Here is a 17,655-nt window from a genome sequence, read left to right as displayed (position 1 = left end):
AGAGAGGGAGACAGACAGGAGAGGGAGACAGACAGGAGAGGGAGACAGACAGGAGAGGGAGACAGACAGGAGAGGGAGACAGACAGGGAGAGAGGGAGACAGACAGGGAGAGAGGGAGACAGACAGGGAGAGAGGGAGACAGACAGGGAGAGAGGGAGACAGAGAGAGAGAGAGAGGGAGAGGGAGAGAGAGAGAGAGAGAGAGAGAGAGAGAGACAGGGAGAGAGAGAGAGAGAGAGACAGGAGAGAGAGAGAGAGAGAGACAGGAGAGAGAGAGAGAGAGAGAGAGACAGAGAGAGAGAGACAGAGAGAGAGAGACAGAGAGAGAGACAGAGGAGAGAGACAGAGGAGAGAGACAGAGGAGAGAGGGAGTTAGAACATTGCTTTCCTACTACAACCAGACACAAACAAAACACATATCCCAGAGGCAATGTTTAAAATACAGAACATTTCGAACATTCTGAACTTTAGACTTACTCATTTCTGTATATTCATCAAACAAGACTCACCTGCTCTGCTCCCTTCCTTCTTTTCATGAACTTGGTGATGGGCATGCTCCCTACGGACTTTCTTTTCACTGAAACTGGGGTAGTGACAACTGTGCTTCCTCCACTAACTGGACTGCTAATATCCTCCTTTGCTGGAAAAGGTACTGTTGGAAAAGGTACCTGGGTAAGGTAGTTCCAGTGACAAGGCACAGGAAGGTTTTCTCTCTCAAATGTTTTTAGCACTTCTGTATGAACATACCAGCATCTCAGTCTAAATTCAGGTCTTTTCTCATAAACTGCATTTTCAGAAATAAGCCGTTTGAGCTTGGCTTTAGAAGGAATGGAATTGTCCTCATCCACAACTGGGGTCTGTGGCCGTGATGAGACAGGACTAGTGGAATTTGTTTCATTATTAGGGTTCCCTACTACTTCACCAGGTGACTTGTGCCTACACCATTCCTGAAACTCTTGGATGATGCTTTTACTTCCGTTCACATTCCCATGGAGAAGTGGCAGCAGCTGACCAAGTACTGTTGGGGAAAAGAAAATGGGAATTATGTCAATACTGCACGCGTCTGGAGAAAATACTCCGAATGCCACAATAATCTCAAGTTAGCATGAATACTGCATGCATCTGGAGAAAATACTCCGAATGCCACAATAAGCTCAAGTTAGGATGCTACAAAAATGCTTACATACCTGCAGTGTTACAAAGATTTGCATTAACATACATACAGACCATGCTGAATCTCCTCAGCCAATAAACTTCAGGCCTAATCCTAGACCCACAAAATTCTTGATTATACATTGAAAACCTTCGCTGTCACAGGAAGTGAAATTATGTATTTTACAGTCAATATATCCAATTAATTTGCAATGGCAGTTCAATGTTATGCACAAATGCACAGTCATCAATAAAGATCTGGTTTTATTTTCATCCACTCTACTTTTATATATACAACTCTGAAATGCAAACACTAGAGAAAGTATAGTGTAAAATCTTACCATAACTTTAGATGTCATTCTCTTCTATATGCTGCTGTATCCATAGCATGAGGGGGTCTGCCACTGGTCGACTCGCATGGCCGGTCATTTTACAAAAGATAGTTGCTACTGTGAAATTAAGTGGGATGTCCAGCGCCTCTCAGCAAATGTAGGCCATAAAAAGACATCTGTTATAAAATGGACATCAGCACGCACCTACCTCAACTTTTCTGCCACCTGTGCGACTGCCAGCTCCTATCGTCACTCGCTTGCTGAAGCGACTGTGCTGTCTGTATTCAGATAAGCACCCCATAGGGGGTTTTGATTATTTTTTGCAACTGTGTTTTGGGTTCATGTCAGGTAGAAAGAGCAAGTGTCAGTGCGGTAGGCAGATTTCACATAAAGACTCACATGAGCTCTGCCTATTCTGTCTAAGCCAAGAACATGACCACACCACTCGTGAAATCTGTCAGTTCTTTGTCCCCAAAACCCTCAGGCATCATCTTGCTGTGTTTCTATCTAAACAACCAATGCTTGAAACGTCTCACTAAAAAAAATGGACCAGACTCCGGGAACCTTAAAAGCCGGCAAAAAAGGCCAAAGGAATCGCAGCCTGATCCAACTGCTGCACCCCCTATTCTGCAAGTACCTCTTGAGGCCAGTGAAGGCCCAGAGTACGAGTACGAATCTGCAGATCTTCCACTGACGGGTACCCAGGTGGAAGCAGTCAAAGAATCTACAAGGGAGTCTTAGACCTCCGACATAGGCACCGGGGGGGGGGGGGGTGGTGGTATGTTGTGGAGTGCCGTCTGGCTTCCATCCCTTCGTCCCTGCATCACAGAGACATCTGTGTCAGAGGACCACAAAAGAAGCAAAAGACAAAGCATACTGCTCCTTCCCCAGACGTCAGTACCTTCCAACCAGGCACCTGACTGGCAGGCCTTCACTCAATGTCTACTTAATGCCTTCCTTGCATTATTGCCAGGCCTCTGTTCCTGCCTAGGCCCCTTCAGCTTCTAGCCCCAAGGATAAACTAGTTACTAACATCTTCAGGGGATGAATCCCATACTTAACACTTCCCAAATTGCCTCCCCTCTGTGTATGCTTCTCCAGGAGTCGTCAAATGGTACAGATTTCCCATGGGAAGATATTACCTTTGGGGAAACTATTGTGCAGATGGACTTTAAGTGGGTCTTCAGCCAGGTTACTGATAATCAAAAGAGGTACTACGACCTCTTACAAATGGAGTCCCCCAACCAGTCTGCAGTCCGTCCTGTGCATCCTGCCTTTTTGGATGCTTTTCTGTCTGCCTCTAAAAATCCAGATTCACAACCCCCCCTTTACCTTAGTACCCAGACAAGTTTTACAGAGTCCCTGAAGATGAAAACTTTCTTTTCAAGGTTCCTTCTGCAGACCCTGCCATCATTTCTGTGCCTGCAGATAAAACCCCCAAATTTCTACCCTCCACCTCCCTCCTTCCTTCTGACAATGACAGCAGATTAATGGAATGCCTAGGCAAAATGTTTACACGTCTTCCACTTTCACAGCGAGAGCTATTAACTACCAGAAGCACATGGCCAAATACTCTTTGAGCCTTCTTTTTGATACTATTAAGCAACTGGGCGACCTCCCGGACTCCCTTGTCAAGGCCAAAATCTGTAGCCTGTTATAAGTCCTGCAATCAAGTAACTAAACACGCCATTAAGCGTAATTATGATACAGTAGAGGCTTAATCTAGAGCCACAGCCTTAGGTTCTGTCATCAGGAGATATTCCTGGCTCCGGCTGCAGCCTCTCCCTGATGTCATTTAGTCAAAACTCATGGATGCTCCTTTGGACAACGAAGCTTGGTTTGGTTCAGCAGCGGCAGAGCTCTCAAAGGCCCCTCAGGAGAAGGGTAAGGAGCTCCAGGAGCTCAGGCAGGTTTCCATCTCTCCAGTTCCCTACTTCAAGGGGAACTATCCAGCTAAAACAGACAAATGCCATCCAAAGGGAAAAAGGATACCAGGAAACAGAACCCCTTCTAGGTCTGCTCCCCTCTAGCCCTGCTCCAAAACAGACTTTTCAGGCAAAGCCTAGTAGTCCGACTACTAGCCCTTACACACAGACACCCCTCCATCCATGCATCTCTCCCTGTCCTACCAGACTTGAAAATAGGTTATCCAGGACTCTTGGGTCCTCCCTATTACAAAACTGGGATATTTCATGGTGTGGAAGACCAGACCCACCTTCAAAGGCATTCCTCAACCCCCTTCAGACCAGATGTCTTTCTTTCATCCACTTCTGCAGGACCTTGTCTCTCAAGGCACAATTCAAGAAATTCCTCCTCAATTAAGAGGAAAAGATTTCTACTCCAGGATGTTCCTGGTCCCCAGGAAAAAAGGTCCCTGGAAACCAGTCTTGGATTTGTCCCATCTCAACACCTTTCTTCGGGTCCCCTTCCTTTAGGATGCTCAAACTTCAAATTCTCCTGCCCCTAATCCTCCCCTCAGGCCTTCTTGGTGTCCTTTGATATAAAAGATGTTTATTTGCAGATGCCAATCCATCCCCTTTTCTGGAAATGACTTGGCTTTCCAGTGGGTTCTGCACACTTACAGTTCTATGCGTTGTCATTCGGTCTCGCTACAGCACCAAGAGTGTTCACAAAGAGCCTAGCCCCAGTAATTCCCTTTGCCAGTCCCCCTTCCATTCAGGGATACAGGGGAACTTGAACAGTACAGATCATTGAACAGGTACATCAGCAAGCTGTAACAGACAATCTGGTTATAGCATGCTGAACTTAAGCTCAAGCAGATCCAAAAATCTGAGGTGCTCTTACCATACCGGGGAGAGAGGGGATAGGTTCCACTTTCCCTGAAACATGAAGGAGTTGAGGTGAGCCATGTCATCTGATAGTGAAGAAACTCTCAGAAAGACCCACTATTGTTTCTGGGCCATCGAGCTCACTGGATATCATCTACTGCAGTGGCAAGAGACTGACATTCTGAAGTGAGAAAGGGAGTAACAGCAATGTAGCTACTGACTACACCCTCCATACCTTCACATGTGCAGACAGTCAACACTGTGGCACAGGGGGGTCAAACCTTGAAAATGAACTGCATTTTTAAATAAAACTGTCAAAGCTATAACCTGTTATAACTTACTGTGTGGGTACCATCACTGGCTGAATGACTTCCCTGGTTGTAACCTGCATCCACATTTAACAGAAAAATAAATTTTCATCAAAGTTGTGTAAAGTAAAATAACCTGTGAAGATCAGGGTGAAATGAAATGCTCTCCTGTGTTCTAAGAGCTACTTTTATAGTTTCACAGGTGTGTACTATGCTAATGGCCCTGGAGCCTTTACAAGCCTAGCCCATAGAAGTGCCCTGGCATCGTGCCACCCGACCTTAGTTCCCAGTGCCTCTATAAAGTACAGCCACTGGAGTGATCCCCATGGCAAACTTTCTATTTCCCATCCACTCAAGATTTCTTTCGAAGGCCAGTGAGGTGTTCCGCTCGACATGTATGAGAAGTCTATTTTAGAGCATGGGCAGTCTATGGTTTATGAACCTGCCCCTCCAGCATGTTCTGCTGATTGTGGTAATGAGGTTGAGGTCTCTGGAGCGTGTGGTGTGGAAGGATTGGAATTTCTTTAGATATAGCATTTCTAACAGAGCTGGGTCAGACATGACTTTCTAAGTAAAGCAGAGGTCACCTGTTAGACTATATCAGAGGGACAGAAGATGGAGTTTTTTTGAGTCAGTCTGTGTAGGACATGTGTTGAAGGCCTTGGATCCTCTTCGTGAGGTACTTTTGTGGCCTTACACGCTGTTGCATGTGTCTAGTGAGGTACCTGCCAAATGGGGGATTGTACTCTATTGACTGGCCTAATGTGGGAAGAGTAGAGAGATGATGACCTCTCTTCCTGGATGCAAAACCCTTGGTAATGAGATGTGCCACATAGGACTTTCTGACAACAGTGGCAATGTGGTGGTCAAAGGAGAGGTTGCGGTCAACCTGTGTCCCTATACCTCTTATAACGCCTTTAGTGTTTAGTGGACTCCCATCGATGTGGTAATTAGTGGGAACTGAGTTTTTCCCAAAGCGGACGATGCATTTTTTCCTCTCCAGATTACTTTAACATGCAACAATTCTCATGAAAAATTAGGTTAGCAAATTCTTAACTGTGTGGGGTGTGGACAAAAGACATCTGGTCCACATTTTTCAACAGTAACTACAACAAAATTTGCTGCACGAGCAAGTCTGTTCCTCCCACACACGCTACTCATGCATTCAGATCATGTACTCCCAAACCTAGTGCGTGCTAGTTTTCCAATCTACATACTAGTTAGGCTTTAACAACCCTTCCAGTCTTATTGTCACATTTCCATAAGTCACTACAAGATTACACCGCGACGCACCAGTCACTACAAGATTACACCGCGACGCCAGCTCCTTAAACTACATTCTTGCTACCCTTCACGTTTTCACACTCAATAGATGCACATTCAAAAATCCATAGCATTAACCCTGCGTTTGTTCAAATTTCTCTTAAAATCTGTAAGTTAAGACATACAGTGTAAAAACATCAAGTTACGGCATATACAACAAATGCTGTATTACTTACATTTGATGGAAATGTGTTTGAGCCAAATGTCACGTAACTAACAGCAAGATAGCTTAACTGCTGAAAGTATCTTTCAGTGGATAGCTGTTCCCCTTTCTCCACCAGTGCGTTACCATAGACTCTGTATATAAGGTTTGGGCTGGGGAGTGCTGGAGGCATGCTCTGACTTGCAAATAAAAATTCTAATCGCTGAATAGGCTTACAAATTCTATTTGCTGTTTTGTCGGTCAGACAAATGGTGATCAATAAATCACGAAATCCATTTAACTGGTTGAGTGGAATGGTCAAAAGACCATTTTTATGCCATGTTCCCAAGGTCAAAATAGTATAAATCAAATGTTGAATACAATGTACAAAAGATAACTTACATCTGTGCGATGGTTCAGCAGAAATGCAGACATCAAACTCTGAACCATACTAGAGCTGTACAATTCTTTCATATTAGTATATTTAGTTATAGAAGGGTAATTCAAATGCAAAGTGACAAATGTGCTCTGCAGATCTGCTCCGAGTTACAGCATAATGGCACTAAATATACAGAACCAACTGATACTGCCAACATCCTAGCAGATAGGTTCAGTGCTAACTTTACCCCACTCTCACCCCCTAGAGGGCCCATCTCTATACTGGAAGAATGCAAAGTTCCTATAATCATGGCTGCACAGGTAAAAAACACACTCTCCAAAGCCAAGAACACAGCATCCATGGGACCTGACAATATCCCAGGCTGCGTTCTACACAAACTACAGAATGAACTGGCACCCTACCTAAGTACCATGTTCAATCATAGCCTCACCTCAGGCTTTGTACCCATTGAATGGCACACCGCGAGAGTTATCCCACTCCACAAAGGGGAGCCACGACAGACCCCGGGAACTACCGCCCCATTAGCCTGACGAGCCTGGTCTGCAAGGGAATGGAACGTATCATCGTGGAACTCAAACAAAGATACTGGTAATCTCCAAACTCTGGACTCTACTCAGTTTGGATTTGTAAAAGGCAGATCATATCTCCTAAACCTGCTTGACTTCTTTGAAGCAGTCACCAAAGGCATAGATGAGGGTAAAATGGTTCACACAGCTTATCTAGATCTCACCAAGGCTTGACACCATCCCCCACTCTGGAATTATAGATAAAGCTCACTAAACTAGGTATAAATCCCTATGTCACAAGATGGGTTGCCAACTGGCTCACGGACAGAACCCACACTGTGAAAGTAGCGGATTCCAAATCCGACATCAGACCAGTGACAAGTGGAGTACCACAGGGTTCAGTCCTGGGGCCTCTCCTGTTTGGAATCTACTTCTCTGAAGTGCAGACCAACACAGGTCGTCTTTGGCTAACAAAGTTTGCAGATGACTACAAACTAGGAGCCATACTCCTAACGATGTGGACAAACTACAAAAGGGCCTCACTGAGACAGATACCTGGTGTCAAAGCCATGGCATGAAGCTCAATGCCAAAAAGTGTATTGTCATCCCCTTTGGTAAAAACTCTGTACCCATGAACTACCACATAGCTGGTAATCTACTTAATACCGAAAATGTGATGAGACCTTGGGACACAGGTGGACAGTAGTCTCTCCTTTGATAATCACATCGCCACAGTGGTCAGGAAATCCTTCTACGTGGCTCATCTCATCACAAAAAGATTCTCATCCAGAAAAAAAAGAGGTCATTGTTCCCCTCTACTCATCACTCATTAGACCCATTATAGAGTACAACGCCCCCTTTGGTATGTACCTCACAAGACTTCTACAACAATTGGAAAGACCACAAAAATACCTCACAAAGAGGATTACTGGCCTCAAACAGATGCCCAATGCAGACAGTCTCAAAAAACTACACCTTTACTCCATCGCATATCGCCTTCTCAGGGGCGATCTCTGCCTAACATACAAAGCTATGTCAAACCCAGAGCTTTTAGACATGCTCCACTTAAAGAAATCCCAATCCCCCACACTCTAGGGACCTTAACCTGGTCACCACAATAAACAGAACACGCTGGAGGGATAGATTCCTGTCCCAGAGACTTCCCATACTCTGGAACAGACTAGCTATCTATATCAAACAAAGCTCCTCATTAGCACTCTTCAAGAAAAATCTTGACGATTGGATGGGAGATAGGAAATTCACCCCGGGGATCACTTCTGTGGCTCTGCTCGACAGGGGCACAGGAAAATAATTTTCTTGGGTGGCGAAAGCCAGGGTACATTTTTTGGCTAGGCTTGTATGGGTCCTAGGGCCGATAGCCTAGTACCTACCTATGAACCTATGTAGAGAGAGGGTGAGTTAATTTGGGAGCAGACCACCACAGCACCCTTCTGTGCCAGCAGCATCTCAGAATGTACAGCTCCTCATTACAGCAGCGTCTCAGAATGTACAGCTCCTCATTACAGCAGCGTCTCAGAATGTACAGCTCCACATTACAGCAGCGTCTCAGAATGTACAGCTCCTCATTACAGCAGCGTCTCAGAATGTACAGCTCCTCATTACAGCAGCGTCTCAGAATGTACAGCTCCTCATTACAGCAGCGTCTCAATGTACAGCTCCTCATTACAGCAGCGTCTCAATGTACAGCTCCTCATTACAGCAGCGTCTCAGAATGTACAGCTCCTCATTACAGCAGCGTCTCAGAATGTACAGCTCCTCATTACAGCAGCGTCTCAGAATGTACAGCTCCTCATTACAGCAGCTGCCTCAGAATGTACAGCTCCTCATTACAGCAGCGACTCAGAATGTACAGCCCCTCATTACAGCAGCGCCTCAGAATGTACAGCGCCACATTACAGAAGCGACTCAGAATGTACAGCTCCTCATTACAGCAGCGCCTCAGAATGTACAGCTCCTCATTACAGCAGCTGCCTCAGAATGTACAGCTCCTCATTACAGCAGCTGCCTCAGAATGTACAGCTCCTCATTACAGCAGCTGCCTCAGAATGTACAGCTCCTCATTACAGCAGCGTCTCAGAATGTACAGCTCCTCATTACAGCAGCGTCTCAGAATGTACAGCTCCACATTACAGCAGCTGCCTCAGAATGTACAGCTCCACATTACAGCAGCTGCCTCAGAATGTACAGCTCCTCATTACAGCAGCTGCCTCAGAATGTACAGCTCCTCATTACAGCAGCGTCTCAGAATGTACAGCTCCTCATTACAGCAGCGCCTCAGAATGTACAGCTCCTCATTACAGCAGCTGCCTCAGAATGTACAGCTCCTCATTACAGCAGCGCCTCAGAATGTACAGCTCCTCATTACAGCAGCGCCTCAGAATGTACAGCTCCTCATTACAGCAGCGCCTCAGAATGTACAGCTCCTCATTACAGCAGCTGCCTCAGAATGTACAGCTCCACATTACAGCAGCTGCCTCAGAATGTACAGCTCCACATTACAGCAGCGTCTCAGAATGTACAGCTCCTCATTACAGCAGCTGCCTCAGAATGTACAGCTCCTCATTACAGCAGCGCCTCAGAATGTACAGCTCCTCATTACAGCAGCTGCCTCAGAATGTACAGCTCCTCATTACAGCAGCGCCTCAGAATGTACAGCTCCACATTACAGCAGCGCCTCAGAATGTACAGCTCCTCATTACAGCAGCGCCTCAGAATGTACAGCTCCTCATTACAGCAGCGCCTCAGAATGTACAGCTCCTCATTACAGCAGCTGCCTCAGAATGTACAGCTCCTCATTACAGCAGCGCCTCAGAATGTACAGCTCCTCATTACAGCAGCGCCTCAGAATGTACAGCTCCTCATTACAGCAGCTGCCTCAGAATGTACAGCTCCTCATTACAGCAGCTGCCTCAGAATGTACAGCTCCTCATTACAGCAGCTGCCTCAGAATGTACAGCTCCTCATTACAGCAGCTGCCTCAGAATGTACAGCTCCTCATTACAGCAGCTGCCTCAGAATGTACAGCTCCTCATTACAGCAGCTGCCTCAGAATGTACAGCTCCTCATTACAGCAGCGCCTCAGAATGTACAGCTCCACATTACAGCAGCTGCCTCAGAATGTACAGCTCCACATTACAGCAGCTGCCTCAGAATGTACAGCTCCTCATTACAGCAGCGCCTCAGAATGTACAGCTCCACATTACAGCAGCGCCTCAGAATGTACAGCTCCTCATTACAGCAGCTGCCTCAGAATGTACAGCTCCTCATTACAGCAGCTGCCTCAGAATGTACAGCTCCTCATTACAGCAGCTGCCTCAGAATGTACAGCTCCACATTACAGCAGCTGCCTCAGAATGTACAGCTCCTCATTACAGCAGCTGCCTCAGAATGTACAGCTCCTCATTACAGCAGCTGCCTCAGAATGTACAGCTCCTCATTACAGCAGCTGCCTCAGAATGTACAGCTCCTCATTACAGCAGCGCCTCAGAATGTACAGCTCCTCATTACAGCAGCTGCCTCAGAATGTACAGCTCCACATTACAGCAGCGCCTCAGAATGTACAGCTCCTCATTACAGCAGCGTCTCAGAATGTACAGCTCCTCATTACAGCAGCGCCTCAGAATGTACAGCTCCTCATTACAGCAGCTGCCTCAGAATGTACAGCTCCACATTACAGCAGCGTCTCAGAATGTACAGCTCCTCATTACAGCAGCTGCCTCAGAATGTACAGCTCCTCATTACAGCAGCGTCTCAGAATGTACAGCTCCTCATTACAGCAGCTGCCTCAGAATGTACAGCTCCTCATTACAGCAGCGCCGCAGAATGTACAGCTCCACATTACAGCAGCGTCTCAGAATGTACAGCTCCACATTACAGCAGCGTCTCAGAATGTACAGCTCCTCATTACAGCAGCTGCCTCAGAATGTACAGCTCCACATTACAGCAGCGCCTCAGAATGTACAGCTCCACATTACAGCAGCGTCTCAGAATGTACAGCTCCTCATTACAGCAGCTGCCTCAGAATGTACAGCTCCTCATTACAGCAGCTGCCTCAGAATGTACAGCTCCACATTACAGCAGCGCCTCAGAATGTACAGCTCCACATTACAGCAGCGCCTCAGAATGTACAGCTCCTCATTACAGCAGCTGCCTCAGAATGTACAGCTCCTCATTACAGCAGCGCCTCAGAATGTACAGCTCCTCATTACAGCAGCGTCTCAGAATGTACAGCTCCTCATTACAGCAGCGCCTCAGAATGTACAGCTCCACATTACAGCAGCGCCTCAGAATGTACAGCTCCTCATTACAGCAGCTGCCTCAGAATGTACAGCTCCTCATTACAGCAGCGCCTCAGAATGTACAGCTCCTCATTACAGCAGCGCCTCAGAATGTACAGCTCCTCATTACAGCAGCTGCCTCAGAATGTACAGCTCCTCATTACAGCAGCGCCTCAGAATGTACAGCTCCTCATTACAGCAGCGTCTCAGAATGTACAGCTCCTCATTACAGCAGCTGCCTCAGAATGTACAGCTCCTCATTACAGCAGCGCCTCAGAATGTACAGCTCCTCATTACAGCAGCTGCCTCAGAATGTACAGCTCCTCATTACAGCAGCGGCTCAGAATGTACAGCTCCTCATTACAGCAGCGTCTCAGAATGTACAGCTCCTCATTACAGCAGCGTCTCAGAATGTACAGCTCCTCATTACAGCAGCGTCTCAGAATGTACAGCTCCACATTACAGCAGCGTCTCAGAATGTACAGCTCCTCATTACAGCAGCGTCTCAGAATGTACAGCTTCTCATTACAGCAGCGTCTCAGAATGTACAGCTCCACATTACAGCAGCGTCTCAGAATGTACAGCTCCACATTACAGCAGCGTCTCAATGTACAGCTCCACATTACAGCAGCGTCTCAGAATGTACAGCTCCTCATTACAGCAGCGTCTCAGAATGTACAGCTCCTCATTACAACAGTCTCTCAGAATGTACAGCTCCTCATTACAGCAGCGTCTCAGAATGTACAGCTCCACATTACAGCAGCGTCTCAGAATGTACAGCTCCTCATTACAGCAGCGTCTCAGAATGTACAGCTCCACATTACAGCAGCGTCTCAGAATGTACAGCTCCTCATTACAGCAGCGTCTCAGAATGTACAGCTCCACATTACAGCAGCGTCTCAGAATGTACAGCTCCACATTACAGCAGCGTCTCAGAATGTACAGCTCCACATTACAGCAGCGTCTCAGAATGTACAGCTCCACATTACAGCAGCGTCTCAGAATGTACAGCTCCACATTACAGCAGCGTCTCAGAATGTACAGCTCCTCATTACAGCAGCTGCCTCAGAATGTACAGCTCCTCATTACAGCAGCGACTCAGAATGTACAGCTACTCATTACAGCACCGTCTCAGAATGTACAGCACCTCATTACAGCAGCGGCTCAGAATGTACAGCTCCTCATTACAGCAGCGACTCAGAATGTACAGCTCCCCTTTACAGCAGGGCCTCAGAATGTACAGCTCCTCATTACAGCAGCGCCTCAGAATGTACAGCTCCTCATTACAGCAGCGCCTCAGAATGTACAGCTCCTCATTACAGCAGCGCCTCAGAATGTACAGCTCCTCATTACAGCAGCGCCTCAGAATGTACAGCTCCTCATTACAGCAGCTGCCTCAGAATGTACAGCTCCACATTACAGCAGCGCCTCAGAATGTACAGCTCCTCATTACAGCAGCGCCTCAGAATGTACAGCTCCTCATTACAGCAGCATCTCAGAATGTACAGCTCCTCATTACAGCAGCGTCTCAGAATGTACAGCTCCTCATTACAGCAGCGTCTCAGAATGTACAGCTCCACATTACAGCAGCGTCTCAGAATGTACAGCTCCACATTACAGCAGCGTCTCAGAATGTACAGCTCCTCATTACAGCAGCGTCTCAGAATGTACAGCTCCTCATTACAGCAGCGTCTCAGAATGTACAGCTCCTCATTACAGCAGCGTCTCAGAATGTACAGCTCCTCATTACAGCAGCGTCTCAGAATGTACAGCTCCTCATTACAGCAGCGTCTCAGAATGTACAGCTCCTCATTACAGCAGCGTCTCAGAATGTACAGCTCCTCATTACAGCAGCGTCTCAATGTACAGCTCCTCATTACAGCAGCGTCTCAGAATGTACAGCTCCTCATTACAGCAGCGTCTCAGAATGTACAGCTCCACATTACAGCAGCGTCTCAGAATGTACAGCTCCACATTACAGCAGCGTCTCAGAATGTACAGCTCCTCATTACAGCAGCGTCTCAGAATGTACAGCTCCTCATTACAGCAGCGTCTCAGAATGTACAGCTCCTCATTACAGCAGCGTCTCAGAATGTACAGCTCCTCATTACAGCAGCGTCTCAGAATGTACAGCTCCACATTACAGCAGCGTCTCAGAATGTACAGCTCCTCATTACAGCAGCAGCGTCTCAGAATGTACAGCTCCTCATTACAGCAGCGTCTCAGAATGTACAGCTCCTCATTACAGCAGCGTCTCAGAATGTACAGCTCCTCATTACAGCAGCGTCTCAGAATGTACAGCTCCTCATTACAGCAGCGTCTCAGAATGTACAGCTCCTCATTACAGCAGCGTCTCAGAATGTACAGCTCCACATTACAGCAGCGTCTCAGAATGTACAGCTCCACATTACAGCAGCATCTCAGAATGTACAGCTCCTCATTACAGCAGCGTCTCAGAATGTACAGCTCCTCATTACAGCAGCGTCTCAGAATGTACAGCTCCTCATTACAGCAGCGTCTCAGAATGTACAGCTCCTCATTACAGAAGCGTCTCAGAATGTACAGCTCCACATTACAGCAGCGTCTCAGAATGTACAGCTCCTCATTACAGCAGCGTCTCAGAATGTACAGCTCCACATTACAGCAGCGTCTCAGAATGTACAGCTCCTCATTACAGCAGCGTCTCAGAATGTACAGCTCCACATTACAGCAGTGTCTCAGAATGTACAGCTCCTCATTACAGCAGCGTCTCAGAGTGTACAGCTCCTCATTACAGCAGCGTCGCAGAATGTACAGCTCCTCATTACAGCAGCGTCTCAGAATGTACAGCTCCACATTACAGCAGCGTCTCAGAATGTACAGCTCCACATTACAGCAGCGTCTCAGAATGTACAGCTCCACATTACAGCAGCGTCTCAGAATGTACAGCTCCTCATTACAGCAGCGTCTCAGAATGTACAGCTCCTCATTACAGCAGCGTCTCAGAGTGTACAGCTCCTCATTACAGCAGCGTCGCAGAATGTACAGCTCCTCATTACAGCAGCGTCTCAGAATGTACAGCTCCTCATTACAGCAGCGTCTCAGAATGTACAGCTCCTCATTACAGCAGCGTCTCAGAATGTACAGCTCCTCATTACAGCAGCGTCTCAGAATGTACAGCTCCACATTACAGCAGCGTCTCAGAATGTACAGCCAGAAATGGTACTTCTCTCATCACAGCTGTCACCATAACAGCACTGTATTCCATTTGCCCTCGTTTCTCAGCAGTAAAAGTTCGTAATACATTAAACACTACAGCAGTAAACAGTCATTAGTGGATTTCCTTCAGTTGTGTCATCCTATCTTCAACTGTCTTTCTCTGTATTAGTGTATTTGTAACTTCAGTCCTTTAGGTCTACATACCTGCCCTACACAGGCCAGCCAGCCTTGGTCTTGCATACCTACTAAGTGTGCAGTACCTCTGCTTATAGTGGATTCCTTTTATATACGCATTATCAGAGACTTTAGCCAGACTCTACAGGTGGCCAATGTTCAGTTAACTTGCACTACTTGATGCACCGATTTGTCACCTTCGCAGTTAACTTGCACTACTTGATGCACCAATTTGTCTCCTTCGCAGTTAACTTGCACTACTTTATGCACCGATTTGTCTCCTTCGCAGTTAACTTGCACCACTTTATGCACCGATTTGTCTCCTTCGCAGTTAACTTGCACCACTTTATGCACCGATTTGTCACCTTCGCAGTTAACTTGCACTACTTGATGCACCGATTTGTCTCCTTCGCAGTCATCATGTAAAGTATACACTTCTGCTTCTAATTAGCTTTGTACAGTTGGTCTCATTTGTACCCAACATAGCACTCTCTCACATCTTTTGTTGGGGACAGGTGCTCAAGAATGGCTGCTGCTTCAATGACTGGCTGCTCTCTCTTCCAGGTCTTCTGCTGTGCACATGCACACAATGATTGACTGATCTCTCTTCCAGGTCTTCTGTGCACATGCACACACTGACTGGCTGCTCTCTTCCAGGTCTTCTGCTGTGCACATGCACACAATGACTGGCTGCTCTCTTTCAGGTCTTCTGTTGTGCACATGGCACATGCACACAATGACTGGCTGCTCTCTTTCAGGTCTTCTGCTGTACACATGCACACAATGACTGGCTGCTCCTCCTTCCAGGTATTCTGACTGGCAGTTATGTTGTGCACATGCACACTGACTGGCGGCTGCTTTGATGTTTGTTGCCATTGCACAGTAAAGCCGTCGTACTACACCTTGTACTGCAGCTGTCAGCTACTTGTGGTTAGGTGTTGTATAAGCCTCCATCCCATCTTGTGTATAATGATGGAACCACAGTTCAATTTGTTTACTGTTTGCATTACGATATTCTACATCTACTGATTACATTTGTTCATTGCAATTTTATCCCAACAAAACCAATATACTGACAGGGCATACTTAGAGTGAAAAATGTAAACCTTTACACTAATTATGGAGATCATATTCTGTGCTTAGACTGCACAGGAGCCAACTGCATGTCAGATGCGTGCATGTATGTATAGTATACTATAGTACAGTGCGCATGTGTCAGATGCATGTATAGTATACTACAGTGCGCATGTGTCAGGCATGTATGTATAGTATACTATAGTACAGTGTGCATATGTCAGATGCATGTATACTACAGTGCGCATGTGCCAGATGCATGTATGTATAGTATACTATAGTACAGTGCGCATGTGTCAGATGCATGTATGTATAGTATACTATAGTACAGTGCGCATGTGTCAGATGCATGTATAGTATACTACAGTGTGCATGTGTCAGGCATGTATGTATAGTATACTATAGTACAGTGTGCATATGTCAGATGCATGTATACTACAGTGCGCATGTGCCAGATGCATGTATGTATAGTATACTATAGTACAGTGCGCATGTGTCAGATGCATGTATGTATAGTATACTATAGTACAGTGCGCATGTGTCAGATGCATGTATAGTATACTACAGTGCGCATGTGTCAGAGGCATGTATGTATAGTATACTATAGTACAGTGCACGTGTCAGATGCATGTATAGCATACTATAGTACAGTGCACGTGTCAGATGCATGTATAGTATACTACAGTGCGCATGTGTCAGGCATGTATGTATAGTATACTATAGTACAGTGTGCATATGTCAGATGCATGTATACTACAGTGCGCATGTGCCAGATGCATGTATGTATAGTATACTATAGTACAGTGCGCATGTGTCAGATGCATGTATGTATAGTATACTATAGTACAGTGCGCATGTGTCAGATGCATGTATAGTATACTACAGTGCGCATGTGTCAGAGGCATGTATGTATAGTATACTATAGTACAGTGCACGTGTCAGATGCATGTATAGCATACTATAGTACAGTGCACGTGTCAGATGCATGTATAGTATACTACAGTGCGCATGTGTCAGATGCAAGTATGTAAAAGTATGCTATAGTACAGTGTGCATATGTCAAATGGATGTATAGTATACTGGGGTCTATATTAAATAATCGAAAGACAAATTCTCCAAATGATATTTCCATCGAAAATACTGTTTAGTGAATTCGCTCTTGTGGGGTGCTATGCACACCTCCCCTGCTAATTATATATACAAACTCCAAGATCGCAAGGGCAAATTTTCCAATCTTCACTGTACTGCAATCCCAATATTCAGAATTCGATGAACAGTATTTTTGATGGAAATACCGTTCTGCAATTTCAACTTTTGATCATCTAATATGGACCCAGTATACTGTAGTACAGTGTACTTCACAGTGCACCCATATAGGTTTTACAGTAATAATTTGAAATTCAAAGACTTGAGTCCCAGAACGCCCAAAAATGCAGACTTTCACATACTAAATCAAAGACTGCTCTTCCTAGGAATACTTGTTTTTGCAGGGAGGCAAATCTTTCACACCACAACTCTCAGAAAAAGATGTTTAGAAAAGCAGTGCTCAACTTCTGCATTTCTCTTACAATTTCTTTCTTTTCCCAGCATTCTGTGGATTGAATAGCGAGTCTCGGCATTTCAGCAGGGAACCAACTTTACAGTAGTGGTAATGCTTCCACATAACTTAGATGCTATTACATGCATAATGTCTTCTGGAAAGCGCTGTTCATATGCTTTGCTTTGTTACTAGGAGATTGAAAGCATCCACGTCTAACACTATGTTGATTTACTTATCCTGACAGCATCCATCACTTTAAACCCTGTGTTGGCTTATTTATCCTTCATACTGTCTAGCTATCTGACTCCTAGGGGCTGCAACATGCACGGATGAATAATCAGCCTGCACCTTACAATAAAAAGGCCACCATTTCTTCTGGTCTTTGCAGCCTGTTTAATATGAATTGCTGTTGTTTACGAT

The 17,655-nt window shown here is 45.8% G+C and overlaps 1 protein-coding gene across 3 annotated transcripts in view; it reads right to left on the bottom strand.

Moving 5' to 3' along the window:
• The window catches only part of CHAF1A (chromatin assembly factor 1 subunit A), a 1,619,257-nt gene that overhangs the window by 84,886 nt on the left and 1,516,716 nt on the right, over positions 1 to 17,655 (bottom strand). For all 3 annotated transcript variants that reach the window (XM_044090585.1, XM_044090587.1, XM_044090586.1), the window contains one exon: positions 509 to 1,017. In XM_044090585.1, coding sequence (XP_043946520.1) covers positions 509 to 1,017 — 509 coding nt within the window. The remainder of the gene's footprint in view (positions 1 to 508; positions 1,018 to 17,655) is intronic.

The sequence above is a fragment of the Protopterus annectens genome, chromosome 13.part0, assembly GCF_019279795.1.
Source record: "Protopterus annectens isolate FY-2018-M chromosome 13.part0, PAN1.0, whole genome shotgun sequence".
Classification (NCBI taxonomy): Eukaryota; Metazoa; Chordata; order Ceratodontiformes; family Protopteridae; genus Protopterus; species Protopterus annectens.
This window is presented reverse-complemented; position numbering and strand designations above follow the sequence as displayed.